This window comes from Capsicum annuum, chromosome 5 (assembly GCF_002878395.1).
Source record: "Capsicum annuum cultivar UCD-10X-F1 chromosome 5, UCD10Xv1.1, whole genome shotgun sequence".
NCBI lineage: Eukaryota > Viridiplantae > Streptophyta > Magnoliopsida > Solanales > Solanaceae > Capsicum > Capsicum annuum.
In genome coordinates this window covers 182,114,306-182,131,692 of record NC_061115.1, presented here as the reverse complement: position 1 = coordinate 182,131,692, position 17,387 = coordinate 182,114,306, and the positions used below count along the sequence as shown (strand labels likewise).

At 38.8% G+C, this 17,387-nt stretch overlaps 1 protein-coding gene across 3 annotated transcripts in view; it reads right to left on the bottom strand.

Moving 5' to 3' along the window:
• LOC107871972 overlaps positions 1-17,387 on the bottom strand; it is a 41,464-nt gene that overhangs the window by 17,601 nt on the left and 6,476 nt on the right. Inside the window, exon 5 of one of the 3 annotated variants that reach the window (XM_047413283.1) lies at positions 10,001-10,130. The exons of the other annotated variants lie outside the window; for them this stretch is intronic. Within the exon in view, the coding sequence (XP_047269239.1) occupies positions 10,059-10,130 (72 nt within the window). The 3' untranslated portion in view covers positions 10,001-10,058. Of the gene's footprint in view, positions 1-10,000; positions 10,131-17,387 lie in introns of those variants that run through there. 3 annotated transcript variants of the gene reach the window in all.

Below are 17,387 nucleotides of genomic sequence, written 5' to 3'. Positions count from 1 at the left end.
CTTGGATTGAATTTCTCGAATCAAGAACAGATGACAATGTTCTGTGGACCTATTTTTGGCTTCGTCCGAAAACAATCTTGGTCGGATGTAGCATGCAACTCCTTCTAGTTCTGTTGGGGCTTAATTGTACTCGACCATACACTCCTCTTAGGGTAATGCGTCAGTTGGGCAGATTGCAAAATGTCCCACCGATAATGGACTTCCAAAAGGATGTTGAGTATTTTAGATACCAAGCTAGGAATGAGATTAAATATGAGCAGTTCTGGGATAACGCAAAGTGGCAGGGCATGAATACCCTCAAGGAAGGTTTAGATAATCCAGGATACACTCCAAGATATTGAATTTGACTACAATCCATTCCTTGGGGTGTCAGTAGGCTGTTACCAGCACAACTTAGAGGGAAAATATGGGAAGAATGTATAGTTAATGACCGTCAGGATGAAAGTATGGGAGCCAAGGTATAGACGTTGAGAGTTCAATTATCAGGGTTGCTCACAACTGTGGAAGGGTATCAGAACAGTCTTTTCAGGTGCACTCCCCAAGAGGAAGCAACACGTGCTTGGAGTTTTCTCCCGAATATCAAGGTGTCATTGCAGGGTATGTTGAAAAATTTGACTGGTAAGGCGAGAGTTTCACAGACAGGTCCATCTCAACCAGGGTCGTCACGTGGCGTACTAGTTTGAGGGGGCACTTCTTATCTTAGTTTGAGTCCTTTATTTTTATGTCATTGTATTGTTGTATCTTTGTTGAGTTCGTGTCGAGTTTGTCTTAACTTTAGGGTCTTCATTAGGAATGTCACACATGGTGTCCTCTGGGTCTAGAGTGTTGTTTAGTCTTTGTTGATTAGTGTTAAAGTTGCCTTAAATTTGAAGTCGATTTTAGTTGTCTATTTATTAAATGTTGTGACGTTGCATTGTTCATTCTTTTGTTTATTTTTCATCAAAAAAAAAATTTCAACTTTGTGATAGTTATGCATGCGTTACCTGAATCACGCAAGATCTGATTCATGTACAACATGATACGTAGGAAACCTACTTGTGGGTTCGATCTAATCATTTTGCTTCTTTGTTCTTCATTATTTTTCTCTTTTAAAGAAAACAAAAGCCATAAAGAATGATAAAAAGAAGGTAGATAGTGAGAGAACAAAAAACACAAAGAGTGACGAGAGAATAAGGTGAAAGAAAAGAGACTGATGAAAAGATGAGAGAAGTGAGGACGAAAAGAAAAAAAAGAGTTGTGGTTAGAGGAAAGAAACAATTGTGCATAGAAGAAAGATTGGGATGATGTTAAAATGACCTCGCTACCCTCAAAGGCTGGTAGAAATATGAATGAATCCAATACAATTTTGCAAATATGATTCCCATGTTTGTTGCGTGATCTAATCCTAACGGGTGTTGTCTTTGATGAGCATGTTCTTTAAGATAAAAGTGGTTGCTGTTGTAGATCTCTGGCTAGTCAACCATACTTTACTAGATCAAAAGCAAAGCTTGGCATGGCTGGCAGGGAGATTGAAAATTCGCTCATGAACCCAGATCAGGATCCCAGGAAAGAAAGTTCAGAACACAATGATGAGGTAGTAAGGCTCAGGCAACAATTGATAGATTTGCACCAAGCATAGGGTAGCGGAATGCCTCCTCCTCCACTCCCCGAAGATCTTGGGAATATCTCTAATTGCCCACAGTTCCCTCAGGCGTAATTCTCTGCTCCCACTAAGTCACCTGTGCATGCGCCAGGATTTACTCCGCGTCAATATTATCCTGGCACCCCTAGTGTGCCATTGGCAGTTCCCCAACAAAGGTACGCTGCTCAACCGGTGCCACCTGCAACGCCTGTGTTTGTGGCTCCGCCACCACCTGAAGCCCCCACCTATGCTGTGCGCCTGACGATGGTACTCCCTCGTTCTGCTAGTGGGCCACTATTTAAGGTTTTGGATGATCAGTATTATGCCCCAAAACCTATTTAGAGGATGAATGAATCGTATGGGTACACTCAGCCACTTACATTTCCATTTGATACGGAGAAGCCTGTTGCAACAGAGGAACAAGAAGTCTTGGCGCGAAAACTAAAAAGTTTGGAACAAGCCATAAGAAATTTACAGGGAATCAGAGGTTATAAGAGTGTTTCCTATAAAGATCTTTGTATATTCCCAGACGTTAACCTTTCCCTTGGTTTTAAAATGCCCAAATTTGAGAAGTATGCTGGGAACGATGATCCCGTAGTGTACTTGAGATGTTATTGCAACCAATTGAGGACTGCAGGAGGAATATAAGAGTTGTTCATGACTTACTTTGGCGAGAGTCTTTTCGATCTGGCTTCTGAATCATTTGTCGATCAGGATATTGACAAATAGAACAACTGGGTTGACTTAGCTACTGAGTTTGTGTAATATTTTCACTATAACGTCGACCTAATTCTTGATGAAAAATCCTTGGTCAACATGAAGAAGAAAAGTACTGAAGGCTTTAGGGAATACGCGATTAGATAACGTGAACAGGCCGCCAGGGTAAAGCCTCAAATGAAGGAGAGTAAGATGGTAGAGGTCTTCATTCAGGCACAGGATGAGACCAGTTTTCAATATTTACTTCCGGCAATGGGAAAGTATTTTATTAAAGTCCTCAAAATAGTAGAGGTGATAGAGGACGGAATCAAGAACGGATGGATAATGAGTTTTGCCGCATAGAAAGCCACCACCCAAATGATTCAAGGTGGCTCTGGAGCGTTCGAAGGTAAGAAGAAGAAAGAGGATATGGCAACCATTGTAGCTAGAACTCATTCCTATCCCAAAAGACCGCCTCGCCCTTATCCCCAATACCAAGATCCATATATTCCTCCCCACCATTACTACCCTGCGCAAAACCTACTATATTCTATTCCACTACCCTCGTACCCACTATATAGCGTGCAACCATATGCCCAAACCTTTTCTTACCTGTAATGGCACGCTCAAGCTCCACAAAATCGTCCATTAGCTCCACCAAATTACCAAAACCCCTCCAGACCCGGTTTCCAACATAGTCTCGAGTATAAGAAAGAGATGGTGGTCAAAAATCAGTTCACACCTTTTAGGAAGTCATATGCTAGCTTGTTTGATAGGTTGAGAAAGATGAAAGTCTTGAGCCCAATCCAAGAAAGCCTCTCAAATCCACCTCCGAGGAATCTTGATTATTCCTTAAAGTGTGTGTATTGTTCTGACATGCTAGGTCACAATATCGAGAAATGTTGGTATTTAAAGAGAGCTGTCCAAAATTTAATCTACGCAAATCAAATTTTGGTCCAGGCCCCAAAAGTTCCAAACATTAACCAGAATCTATTGCCAAACCATGCTGAAACCAATATGTTGGAGTTAATATATGATGACAAAGAATCGTCGATGTATTATAAGCCTATTGTCAGATTACAAACCAATAAGGACAAATCGGTGAATGTGGCAGATTTGTTGAAAGCAATGTCATTAAGATAGAAAGGAATGAGAGAAGATAAAGTCCAAGAGAGCGTAAAGAAACTCGTGATCACGGTACAAGGCACCAGAAAAGATGTTGGTTTAAGTCAAGACAAACCTAAGTTGATAGTGGTAGGATCTCTGGGTAAGCCTATCTTAACGGTGAAAGGAGCACTTCCAGCGCCTATTATCATCAAACTAGTGACCCAACCTCCAATAGTTAATATGAAAAAGGTCTCCTGGAACTATAAATGGACTGTGATGACTTATTAGGGGAACAAAGTTGAGGAAGAAGTAGATAAGGTAGGAGGTATGACTTGGTCAGGAAGATGATTTGTGCCTGAAGGTTTGAGGAAGCCCAAGCCAGTGGTGAGTGGACCTTCATCTCTCAAAAAGCCTATCACCGAAGAAGAAGCCGAAGAATTTTTGAAAGAGATGAAATTGCTAGAGTTTTCAATAGATCAGTTGAAGAAGACCCCTGCTTAAATTTCCCTCTTATCTTTGTTGTTTCATTCTAAGTAACATCGTGACATTATACTGAAGGTATTGAATGAAGCATACATTCCTAGGGAGATTACGGTAAATCAGCTTGAGAAAATGGTTAGAAAAATCTTTGAAATAAATCGAATCAGCTTCTCTGATGATGAATTGCCAGTTGAAGGTACGGGGTATAATCAGGGTCTTTACATTATCATGAAGTGTGAAGATTTCTACGTCACTCATGTCATGATTGATGGAGGTTCTGGCATAAATATTTTCCCTATTTCTACCTTGCAAAAGTTAAACATTGCTGTTGAGAGGATCAGGCCCAACAATGTATGTGTCAGGGCTTTTGATGGAGCAAATTCAAAATCCATTGGTGAAATATAGGGCCTATTGAATTTGCCATAGAGTTTCAACTATTAAATATCGAATCCTATTACAATTTGTTGTTGGGAAGACCGTGGATCCACAAGGCATATATAGTTGCATCTACGTTGCACCAGATGATCAAGTTTAAACATGACAGGTAAGAAGTGGTTATTCATGGTGAAGGGGATCTGTCCACCTATGAAGATTCTCCCTTATCTCTTATTGAAGCAAATAACGTAGAGGAGACATTTGTCTATCAAACTTTTGATATAGTGTCGGTGTATCGTATCTTTGAAGGGCGGGTTATTCCAGGGCCACAATTGTCTCCCGCTTCTATCATAATGATAAATGAAATGTTAAAATATGTATTCGAGCCAGGAAGGGGTTTGGGAGTGTCTCTGTACGGTATAGTTCATCCCATATGTTCGAGGGAGAGCATGGGCACTTTTGGTCTGGGTTTTGAACCTACGGTTGAAGATCTGAAGAAGGCCAAGGAAAGGAAAAAAGAAGCATGGTCACTCCCCCACCCAACGCCACTGGTCAGTGAGTCATTTATCAAGAGTGGTGTCACGAAGGCTGTAGAATTTGAAGCTGAATTGGTTGATGACTTCAAGAACCTGTTGATTGAAGTTGACATGGTTGAAGCAGGAGAAGGTAACAGTAAGGCAGATGTGCAGTTCATGGGCCCAGCTGTCTATCTCAATAATTGGGAAGTCACTCTTCTTCCCGTCAGGAGGGAGTTTTGGTAGTTCGTTTTGTTTTTCTTTTATTTTTGTGAGTTATTCCAGGGATGTAACTCAGAATTTAGCTTGTTTATATTCTGTTGTTTGTGTTTAAACGCTTCTATCTTTCCCATTTAATGAAATGCAATGTCTTTTTTATTTTGTATCTAATGTATTTTGTTTTGTCTTTTCTTTATACAGTTCTCTTTATGCTGACTCTAATGACATAACATGCATGCAAAATTTTTAGTCTGATCTTAAAATTCAAACTAATCAAGATATAATGAAGCAAGAGGGAGAATATGATGAAGATATCTTTCAAGTTGCCGAAGAAGAGTGTTGCTGTTGAGTGGACTGTAGAATGTCAGGAAGTATTCGATAAAATCAAAAGATATCTTTCAAACCCACTGGTACTAGTGCCACCCGAGCTTGGCAGGCCGTTGATTTTGTACTTATCACTTTAGGACATTTCGTTCGGTTGAGTGTTGGGTCAACATGATGTCACGGGCAAAAAGGAGCAGGCTATTTATTATCTTAACAAGAAGTTTACAATATTTGAGGCCAGGTACACTCTTCTTGAAAAGACGTGTTGTGCCCTGACTTGGGTAGTACAGAAGTTGAAGCATTATCTTTTGTCCTACACTACTTATCTCATCTCCCGTATGGATCCTTTAATGTATATCTTTTGGAGGCCTATGCTGACCGGTCGATTAGCAAAGTGAAAAATATTACTTACCGAGTTCGACCTTGTATATGTGACTCGGACTGCCATGAAAACCCAATCATTGGTAGATCATCTAGCTGAGAATCCCATTGATGAAGAATATGAGCAATTAAAAACATTACGAGCCATTAAAAACATACTTTTCTGATGAAGAGGTGTTGTGTGTTGATGAAATCATTATAGATGCTGATTCAGTTTGGAAGCTGTTCTTTGACGGAGCTGTCAACATGAAATGAGTCAGAATAGGTGTAGTTCTTATCTCTGAATTGGGGCAATATTTCTCAGTAATAGCACAACTTTGATTTTATTGTACCAATAACATGGAGGAATATGAAGCTTGCCTTTTAGGTTTGAGGTTAGCTTTTGATATGGGAGTCCAGGAACTATTAGTGTTTGGAGATTCAGATTTGCTCATCCATCAGATTCAAGGCGATTGGGATACGCGAGATTTAAAGCTCATACCGTATCGACAATGCTTGCAAGAGCTATGTCAACGATTTGTATCAATAAAATTTAGGTATATTCCAAGAATTCACAATGAGATTGTTGTTGCTTTAACCACTCTATCTTTAATGCTCCAGTATCCTGATAAAGCCTACATCGACCTAATGCATATACAGAGTCGTGATCAACATGCTTACTATAATGCGGTTGAAAAAGAGCTTGATGGAGAACCTTGGTTCTTTGATATCAAGCGATACATTCAGTCAGGAGACTACCCAACACATGCCACTAGTGATCAAAAGAGGACTATTAGGCGTTTGGCTAGTATATTTTTCTTAAGTGGGGGAATCTTATACAAGAGAACCCCTGATCTGGGACTTTTGAGGTGTGTGGATAAAAAAGAAACCTCAACAATCATGGTTGAAATACACTCTGGAGTATGTGGGCCGCATATGAACGGTTATGTCTTGTCAAAGATGATTCTTCGAGCAGGTTATTACTGGCTTACTATAGAGATGAATTCTATTCGATTTGTTTGAAAGTGTCATCAATGCCAAGTACATGGTGATCTGATACATTCTCCTCCTGCTGAGTTGCACGCAATGGCTGCTCCATGGCCATTTATAGGTTGGGGAATGGCCGTGATTGGACTGATTGAGCTGAAGGCATCAAATGAACATAGATTTATTTTGGTGGCCATTGATTATTTCACAAAGTGGGTGGAAGCAGTAACTTTCAAGTCAGTAAAAAAGAAGGTTGTAGTAGATTTTGTTCAAGATAATATCATTTGTAGGTTTGGAATTTCAAAGATGATAATTACATACAATGCTGCCAATCTCAACAGTCATTTGATGCAAAAAGTGTGTCAACGGTTTAAGATCGTACATCAAAATTCCACTCCATATCGTCCAAAAGCAAATGGTGCTGTGGAAACCTCTAATAAAAATATCAAGAAGATACTGCAGAAAATGGTACAAGGGTCCAGGCAATGGCTTAAGAAGTTGCCATTTGCACTGCTAGGTTATCGCACTACTATTCGTATTTCAATAGGGGCAACCCCATATTTATTATGTATGAAACAGAAGCATCATTCCCGCAGAAGTTGAAATTTCCTCTCTTTGAGTCATTGTTGAAGCAGAGATTGATGATGATGAGTGGTTCAAATCCCGATTGGAATAGTTGAGCTTGATTGATGAAAAAAGACAGACGTCGGTATGTCATGGCCAATTACATTAGAAGAGAATGGCTCGAGCATATAACCAAAGGTACGGCCCAGACATTTTGAAGTTGGTCAGTTGGTATTGAGGTGTATCTTTCCTCATCAGATCGAAGTGAAAGGCAAGTTCTCCCCAAATTGGCAAGGTCCCTTTTATTGTAAAGAAAGTATTGCCTAATGGAGCCTTATATTTGACAGATATTAAAGGCAAAATGATAGAAATGGCTATTAATGCAGATGCAGTCGAAAGATATTATGTATGATATTTTATTCCTTGTTGGTTCTATTGCATGTTTAGTACTAGCATTTTTTGAAGATTGATACGATGAAGGCATTTTATTTTGCTATCCAAACATTGTGTCATCCTTTGTTTACCCCGTTTGAACTTAGTTTTATTTTTCTTTCATACCTATTTTTTGGAATCAAAATAGAGTCAAAAATAAAGTGTCAAGAAAGAAAAACATGAAAAATAAAAAATAAAAAAAAAGAGAAAATTAAAAAAAATCAAACCAAAACAAAGAACAAGTTGATGGAACTACGTGCGACCTAATTCTCCTCTTTTGGGAGTGAGATACGTAGGCTGCCCTATTCGGGGCTCGGTCTAACCAAATAAATAATTTAGAATTGTCCAGTCAAAAACTGGGGCATGAGTTAATCCTCATTATTTGAGTTGATTCCAAAAGTTGTAAGTCCTACCCCACTTCAAGTGTCGTTTGAGCCTCATGCTATCCTTTTTTTCTAAACCTATCCAAAAGACAAGATACAACTAAAGAAAGACCTTCAGATCAATCTTTTAGAATTTTAAGGCTAAGCATGCAATGGATATGACGACGTATTACGGAAACTACTTGTCTTCCTCAGCATAAGGAATCAGAAAGAAATAAAAAAAAGAGTCTTATTGGTGAAAACCTTCACGGGTACCATAAGGCGATGGTGAGTTGAGAGAAATAAAATTGAGAGATTTTTATTGGTGAAAACCCCCACGGGCACCGTAAGACAATGACGAGTTTGAGAAAAGTGAAAAGGAAAGAGGCTTGTTGGCGAATATCTTTCAAGATATCGTCAATTAAAGGAATTGTATGAGTTCAACGGGCTTGAGGAAGCAATTCAGAGGCAAAGGCATGAACTTAACAACAAATGGAAAGTTTGGATAGGAAGATCAGATAGCTCAATCCAAAATGCATATCATAGTCATTGGAGATTGTTGCCATATTTAATTAAGTTTTCTGAGGGACATTGCCCTTTTTCTTTCATTTACACATTCATGTTTTTGTATTTTTATGTCTTTTATCAAAAGAAAGTCACCATCATTTCTTTATATTTTTGAGTCTATTCTGTGTCAAAATAAGTGAGAAAGGACTTCAAAACTTGCTATCAGTCTTCCAAATTGTATGAGGAAAGTCAAGACCAGCACATGAGAGAAACACAGTCATAATTCAAAGAAAGGAAAAGGTAGTTTATCAACTGACAGGTTGCTGGATTCATGGGAGTATTAGATGTCAAAAGGTGCATATCAGAGGCATGGCAGAACAGAAACTCGGTTCTTGAGTCAAGGTCATTACCCTCGATCTAGTTTGAGTCAATAATGTAACAAGATAGGGGCAAGTGTGAGAAATTTGAAACAAAGATGAAAGGAATGAGTGATGGAGAAGATATCTGGGAAGCCAAGTGCTGCAAGCCACCACTAAGTTTTAACTGACAAATTTTCTTTGTTGAAACAGGGGTAAATTCTCTCCACTTAATTCAGCTACCATTGGAAATGCATATCCATGGGATTTTACTTTCTGTTCAAGACCACCCTGAAAAATGGAACTTTACTTTCTGTTCAGGACCCTTCTGAAAAATGGGACTTTACTTTATGTTCAAGACCCTCCTAAAAAATGAGAATTTACTTTCTGTTTAGGACCCTCCTAGAAAATGGGACTTTACTTTCTGTTCAAGACCCTCCTGAAAAATGGGATTTTACTTTATGTTCAGGACCCTCCTGGAAAATGGGACTTTACTTTCTGTTCAGGACCCTCCTAAAAAATGGGAATTTACTTTCTGTTCAGGACCCTCCTAGAAATGGGATTTTACTTTCTGTTCAGGACCCTCTTGGAAAATGGAAATTTACTTTCTGTTCAGGACCCTCCTGAAAAATGGGACTTTACTTTCTGTTCAGGACCTTCTAAAAAATAGGATTTTACTTTATGTTTAGGACCCTCCTGGAAAATGGGACTTCACTTTCTATTCAGGACCCTCCTGAAAAATGGTAATTTACTTTTTGTTTAGGACCCTCCTTGAAAATGGGATTTTACTTTCTGTTCAAGACCCTCCTGAAAAATGGAATTTTACTTTCTGTTCAGGACCTTCCTGAAAAATAGGATTTTACTTTCTGTTTAGGACCCTCCTGGAAAATGGGATTTTACTTTTTGTTCAGGACCCTTTTGAAAAATGGGACCGTAATTTCAAACAATGAAAGCTTTCTTTATCATGATCTTTGTTTAGGATAATTCTTTTTCTAGTTTTATTATGATTTCAGCAGCCCGCCTGAAGAACAGGGTGATGAAACTGAAAAGTGATGAAATAGCAAGTCTGGAGCCCGCCTGAAGAATAGGGCGATGAAACTAAAAGTCAAACAACAAGGTGAAATAATGAAAAGCCAAGCAACAAGGTGAAAAATTACAAGTCAGGAGCCCGCCTGAAGAATAGGGTGAAGAATTTCAAATCCAGGTTCAAGTTCAGAGATACCACCTGCAGAACATGGCCAACTTTGAGTTTATCTGTAATACCAAATTTTGTATGTAGAAAGAATCAATCTTTAAGTTCAACCAAAAAATGATCAGATCTTTCGTCACTTTTGAAAGCATCAAAAACTCGAGACAAGAATCGAGAGATGCTGTATAGATAGATCTTTTGTAATTTCATTTTTGATGTAATGACAGTGTCACGGATCGGCACCTCAACAAGACCTCACTCGACTCTCCAACTTGGTATATTCCACCTCTTTTTCAACCCTAGAACTACATGTGACTTGACTATCACATAACTTGAGACAGGTAAAATGCCCAAAATCAAGACTCGATTGCCTCCCTCCCTTTTGTTTCTTTCTTTTAAATAATGCTCGGAAAAAAAATTTATCTCGTTGTCTACTTCTTTGTTTGTAAATACTTTGTGTTTACATTCAAAGGAAGCATGATGTAGACACATAATTTTGTTTGTCTTAAAAAATTAATTTCTACTAATTTGTCTCTCCCTACCTATCCCCTACCCTTACTTACCCTACCCCCTACCTACCCCTACCCTCACCTAATCCACCCACTAGGCTGCCATCTCTATGTGCTCGCCCCACTTTTCCAACAATCGCTCCACTGCCATATACAATCATATACTCTCAATTCTCATAGAACACTACCCACGCATACATACACACTAGAGAGGGAGCCATTTTCTATACTCATCTTCTCCACAATCACTCCCAAGATCACTTACGATCACACCTCACTGAAGAAGAAAATCCCACACACCTCACTCTATTCCTTCACGAGACACATCACTATACATGGGGAGAGAGAAAAAGATGATCAAAGAGAAAGTGATGGGAAGAAACTCAAAAATCGAGAGAGTAGAGGGACAAGAGAGGGGAGAAATAGAGATAGTGGATGGAGAAGGGTGGGAGAACCATTTTTCAATGATGATTGTCACCGAAATAGTAGCTTCATTATAAATCCCGACCGCCCTTCGTCAAAACCCGCCGTTAAATGGTAGAAATCCATCAAAAAGGTGTAACTAGCTTAGATTTCACCAGAAACAGCAAAATCAGTGCCTAAATCGGTCAAACCCGAGCCATTTCAATCTGGTTTCGACAAAATTTGACTGTAAATGATTAAAACAGTAGCGGGGTGTGAAATTGATTGTGGGTCTCTCATTTTCTTTGTAATTTTGGTCCGGATTGGTGAAAAATAGTGTTGTAACATACCAAGTTGGACTGATTTCGTTGTTGGGGTCTGTTCGAGCTTTAATTTACGGATTCAAAATGCAAATTTCTTCTGTTTATTCAAATAATATTTGAATTCAAAAACTTTATTTGAGGTCTAATTCTCCCCTCTCTTTCCCTTTATTTTAATTTCGAGGCGATTGTGGATGCGATTCGATCTCTCTGTCCTATTTGTTTGGATTGATTTGGGTGATGTTTGAGGGTTTTTGCTTTTAAATAATTGATCTCAATGGGATAAATGTGATGATAATATGAATTTGGTTTTGTATCAAAAAAGTAATTTGGGGTGGGAATTGCAAAATTGGTAAAATAATTTTGGTTTAATTTTGATTTATTGATTATGTTAATTTCATCAAACTTGATAGTATCATGTCTTAGGTTGGGCAGCGATAGGCAAATTCTAGGTTTTGGGGTTAGCAACTCATATGATTCTAATCATCGAATGTGTAAATATTTGTGTTGAGTGATTTTCTTCATTTTTATCGCATTTTATTAAATGTATTTATTTAGACGGGGAATGCGCCGAAGTTCATTTGTCTTTATTCATCGGGGAATGCTCCGATGTATTATATTAGCGGGAAGATGTTTGTGATCAAGGTCCAAGGCATCGGGTGGAGCGTAGTTTAGGATTAGTGTTTTACATTTCAGTTCCTTCTATTTTGGGTTTGTAATAATTGGACTGGACATTAACTTTTTAAATTTTGTTTAATTTGTTTGTTTGCTTATCTTATGTGTTTATGTGATTTATACATTTTATAATATCAAATTAGCCGATACGCTCCACCAAGCGACCGTGGTCGAGACACGATATCGAGGGGTACCTAACACCTTCCCCTCGGTCAACAGAATTCCTTAGCCGGAATCTCTGTTCGCAAATCATGTTTAAAGAGTCAGATTTATTTTGAAAAGTATCTTTCAAAGGTGACTTGGCACACCGGATCATGTCAAGTGGTGACTCTAAGTTTAAATGTAAAAATTCCTTTTTCGAAATAAAATTTTCTTCTTTTGTCACTTTGATAATAAAAACCCTTTCGACCCATAAAATGATATCCTTTTGTTGAAAAAGGGGTGTGACAACTCTGGCGACTCTGCTGGGAAATTTTCAGAATTCAAGCTTATTTTGGAGTTATATCGACTTAGTTTGGCACTATAGGTGTATAGATATTTTGTTTATTTATTTTGTGTTATTGTTTAATTATTGTTGAGTGTCTATGTGCTCTTTGTTTATAGTCTTTCCTTATGGATTACCGCTTTATATCTGACATCATATGCATAACCCGAGTCATTCTTTCTGCAACAAGTCCGTAGAACACGTGTTGTACACGACCTCTAGTTGAGTCACCCTTATTTTAGGAGGGGAAGCTGTCGGTGTTATGGAGTGGGTGGAAAGCTCTCGCCGCCACTATCGACCATACGCACCCCCGAACAGCCTTGTTAGTAAACCCCAGCGTAGGTTAGCCTTTAAGACATGCTTATTTCCATCATATTAAGACCTAGCGGGACCCATGTGGCCCTTTGTAGGAGACTCATCACTAAAGCATCTTTGTGTACTAAATGTTGCATTTCTGAGGGTAACGATGCCATTTGACGGACCGATTTGGAGAAATCATGTGTTAGAAGTAAAGTGTGTAGAATAACGTGTTGGAAAAAAAAAGAAAAAAGAAGAAGAGAAAAGTGAGTCAAAAAGAGAGTTTCATATTCTTAGAGTTCTTTATTTATTGCTTTTGTTTTTCCAAAATTCAAAAATTTTAAAAAGATTTTTTTTACCTTTCGCACTCATTTGTCCAAAAAAATAAAAACATGAAAAAGATTTTCCTTTGTCTCCTTTAGCATGCATTCATAATTCAAAAATTAAAAAAGATTTTTTTTAACAGGAGTTTTTTTTGAAAAAAAAATGGTAGAAATTTTGTATATTTCATATAATGAAAATATCAAATAAAAATTATTTTCTTTTATAGTTGTTGGTTTTAGTTTTATTTGAAGTGTCTAATTAAAAACCCAAAAAAGATTTTATTGACATTTTGTATTCGCCTGTCTTTGATTGTGTCTCTTAAGTTAGGGTTAGTCTGTCAGTTAATCGTTAGTTATCCAATCTGGACAAACTACGCATACCTGATTTCCTCCCCTCGGGGCAAGATACGTAGGAAACCCTCGGTGGGTCCGGTAATCTTTTATATTTGGTCTTTGTCTTAATCTTAGCCTAGGGTCTTTCTCCTCGTAATCTAGTACTGTTAATTGGTCCTTTCCAAGTAGGTTGATTTCATTCGGCGGTACTATTTAGTGATTTGGAGTCATAAGTGGTCTGTCCCTTCGACATATGTCTGTGTCAAAATCCCAAGGGTTAGAAATCTTTTGCACTAATTGAATTGCTTGTTAAGTTAATGTCCTATGTGTTATTTCAGAATGGACCCAACCACGAGGTCTAGAGTTAGAATGGTTTCTAAGGTCCCTAAAAAGCTAGTCAAGTGGTGGGGTACGTTTAACTACACTAAGCATCACAAGCTATAAATAGTATTGGGTAATCTTACAGTCCTCTTACGTCTTACGCCCCGTCCAGATCTGATAGAGGCAGCGTCAACTTTTTGGGATCCTAGTAGTTTGGTGTTTAGGTTGGGAAAATGTGAGATGACGCCTACTCTGGTGGAAATATTTGGTCTGTGTCGGTTATCTTATATCGTTCTAAAGATGATCCGAGCCCACAATTATACTGGCTCGAGCTTTCTTCAGCATTGTGGTTTAAAGAGTAAGAATATGCTTTTGGGATGTCTTAATCAATCATGGATTTCCCTAGATTACTTATTCGCTCGATTCGGATCATTGGGAGGTTTTGATTATTTTTTGGATGAATTTCATATAACTAAGAAGAAATGGGAAAGAAAGCGTCTTGATATCTTTTCTCTCACTTTGTTAGGCCCTTTAGTATTTCCAAAAGATGAAAGACATATTAATAATCGGTTGCAATCTGTAGTGATGACCTTATTTCATAAGGATCAAGGGGGCAAGGTTACTCTAGTGCCTATGATTTTAGTAGAGATATATAAGGCCCAAACTGAAATAAAAAGGGGGATACAGTTCTTCGAAGGAAGTAATCCAGTGTTGCATCTATGGATGATGGAGCATTGCCATGCTCCGTCTTTGATAAAAGCAGATGTCATTGACCGTTTTCTCTCCGATCGAGTGAAATCCATGGAATAAAGAATGAGCTTTGACAAATTCTCATTTCTAGTGGGATTCGAGGCTTGGATTAAATTTCTCGAATCAAGAACAGATGACAATGTTCTGTGGACCTGTTTTTGGCTTCGTCCGAAAACAATCTTGGTCGGATGTAGCATGCAAATCCTTCTAGTTCTGTTGGAGCTTAATTGTACTCGACCATACACTCCTCTTAGGGTAATGCGTCAGTTGGGCAGATTGCAAAATGTCCCATCGATAATGGACCTCCAAAAGGATGTTGAGTATTTTAGAGACCAAGCTAGGGATGAGATTAAATAAGAGCAGTTCTAGGATAATGCAATGTGACAGAGCATGAATACCCTCAAGGAAGGTTTAGATAATCCAGGATACACTCCAAGATATGGAATTTGGCTACAATCTATTCCTCGAGGTGTTAGTAGGCCGTTACCAGCAAAACTTAGAGGGAGAATACGTGAAGAATGTATAGTTGATGACCTTCAGGATGAAAGTGCGAGAGCCAAGGTAGAGAAGTTGAGATTTTAATTGTCAGGGTTGCTTACAATTGTAGAAGGGTATCAGAACAGTTTTTTCAGGTGCACTCCCCAAGAGGAAGCAACACGTGCTTGGAGTTTTCTCCCGAATATCAAGGTGTTATTGCAGGGTATGATGGAAAATTTGACTGGTAAGGTGAGAGTTTCCCAGATATGTCTATCTCGGCCAGGGTCGTCACGCGGTGTAGCAGTTTGAAGGGGCACTTCTCATCTTAGTTTGAGTCCTTTATTTTTATGTCATTGTATTGTTGTATCTTTGTTGAGTTCGTGTCGAGTTTGTTTTAACTTTAGGGTCTTCATTAGGAATGTCACACATGTTGTCCTGTGGGTCTAGAGTGTTGTTTAGTTTTTGTTGATTAGTGTTAAGGTTGCCTTAAATTCGAAGTCGATTTTAGTTTTCTTTTTATGAAATGTTGTGACGTTGCATTGTTCTTTCTTTTGTTTATTTTTCGTCAAAAAAAACTTCAACTTTGTGATAGTTATTCATGCGCTGCCTGAACTACGCAAGATCTGATTCATGTACAACATGATACGTAGGCAATCTACTTGTGGGTTTGATCTAATCATTTTGTTTCTTCGTTCTTCATTATTTTTCCTCTTTTAAAGAAAAACAATAGTCATAAAGAATGATAGAAAGAAGGTAGATAGCGAGACAAGAAAAAAAAACAGAAAGAGTGATGAGAGAATAAGGTAAAAGAAAAGAGATTGATGAAAAGAAGAGAAAGTGGGGGCGAAAAGAAAAAAAGAGGTGTGGTTGGAAGAAAGAAGCCATTGGGCATAGAAGAAAGGTCGGGATGATGTTAAAATGACCTCGCTAGCCTTAAAGGCTAGTAGAAATACGCATGAATATAATAAAATTTTGCAAATGTGATTCCCATGTTTGTTGTGTGATCTAATCCTAACGGGTGTTGTCTTGGATGAGCATGTTCTTTCAGATAAAAATGGTTGGTGTTGTTGCACTATGGCTAGTCACCCATACTTCACTAGATAAAAACCAAAGCTTGGCATGGCTAGCAGAGAGATTAAAAATTTGCTCATGGACCCGAATTAGGATCCCAAGGAAAAAAGTTCAGAATGCAATGATGAGGTAGTAAGGCTCAGACAACAGTTGATAGATCTGCACCGAGCATGGGATATCAGAATGCCTCCACCTCTACTTCCCAAAGATCTTGGGAATATCTCTAATTGCCCACCGCACTCTTAGGTGCAATTCTTTGCTTCCACTGAGTCACCTGTGCACGCGCCAGGATTCAGTTTGCGTCAATATTATCCTGGCACCCTAGTGTGCCCTTGGTAGTTCGCCAACCAAGTCCCGCTGCTCAGCCGGTGCCACCTGTAACGGCCTGTGTCTGCGGCTCCACCACCACCTGAAGCCCCTACCTATGCTGTGTGCCCGACGATGGTACTCCCTCAGTCTACTACTGAGCCAGTATTGAAGGTTTCGGATGATCAGTATTATGCCCAGAAACCTACTTTGAGCATGAATGAACCGTATGGGTACACTCAGCCACCTGCATTTTCATTTGATATGGAGAAGCCTATTGCAACAGAGGAATAAGAAGTCTTGGTGCGAAAACTGAAAAGTTCGGAACAGACCATGAGAAATTTGCAGGGAATTAGAGGTTATAAGAGTGTTTCCTATAAAGATCTTTGTATATTCCCAGACTTTAACCTTCCACTTGGTTTTAAAATGCCCAAATTTAAGAAGTATGCTTGGCACGGTGATCCCGTAGTGTACTTGAGACGTTATTGCAACCAATTGAGAACTGCAGGAGGAACGAAAGAGTTGCTTATGACTTTCTTTGGCGAGAGTTTTTTCGATCTGGCTTCTGAGTCGTTTGTCGATAGGATATTGACAAATAGAACAGCTGGGTTGACTTAGCTACTGAGTTTGTGTAATAATTTCAGTATAACGTCGACCTGATTCCTGAAGAAAAACCCTTGGTCAACATGAAGAAGAAAAGTACTGAAGGCTTTAGGGAATACGCGATAAGATGGCATGAACATGCCTCCAAGGTAAAGCCTCCAATGAAGGAGAGTAAGCTGGTAGAGGTCTTCATTCAGGCACAGGATGAGACCTATTTTCAGCATTTACTTCTGGCAACGGGAAAGTCTTTTATTGAAGTCTTCAAAATGGGAGAGATGATAGAGGACGAAATCAAGACCGGCCGAATAGTGAGTTTTGCCGCATAAAAAGCCACCACCCAAGCGATTCAAGGTAGCTCTGAAGTGTTCGAAGGTAAGAAGAAGAAAGAGGATGTGGCAACCATTGTAGTTGGAACTCATTTC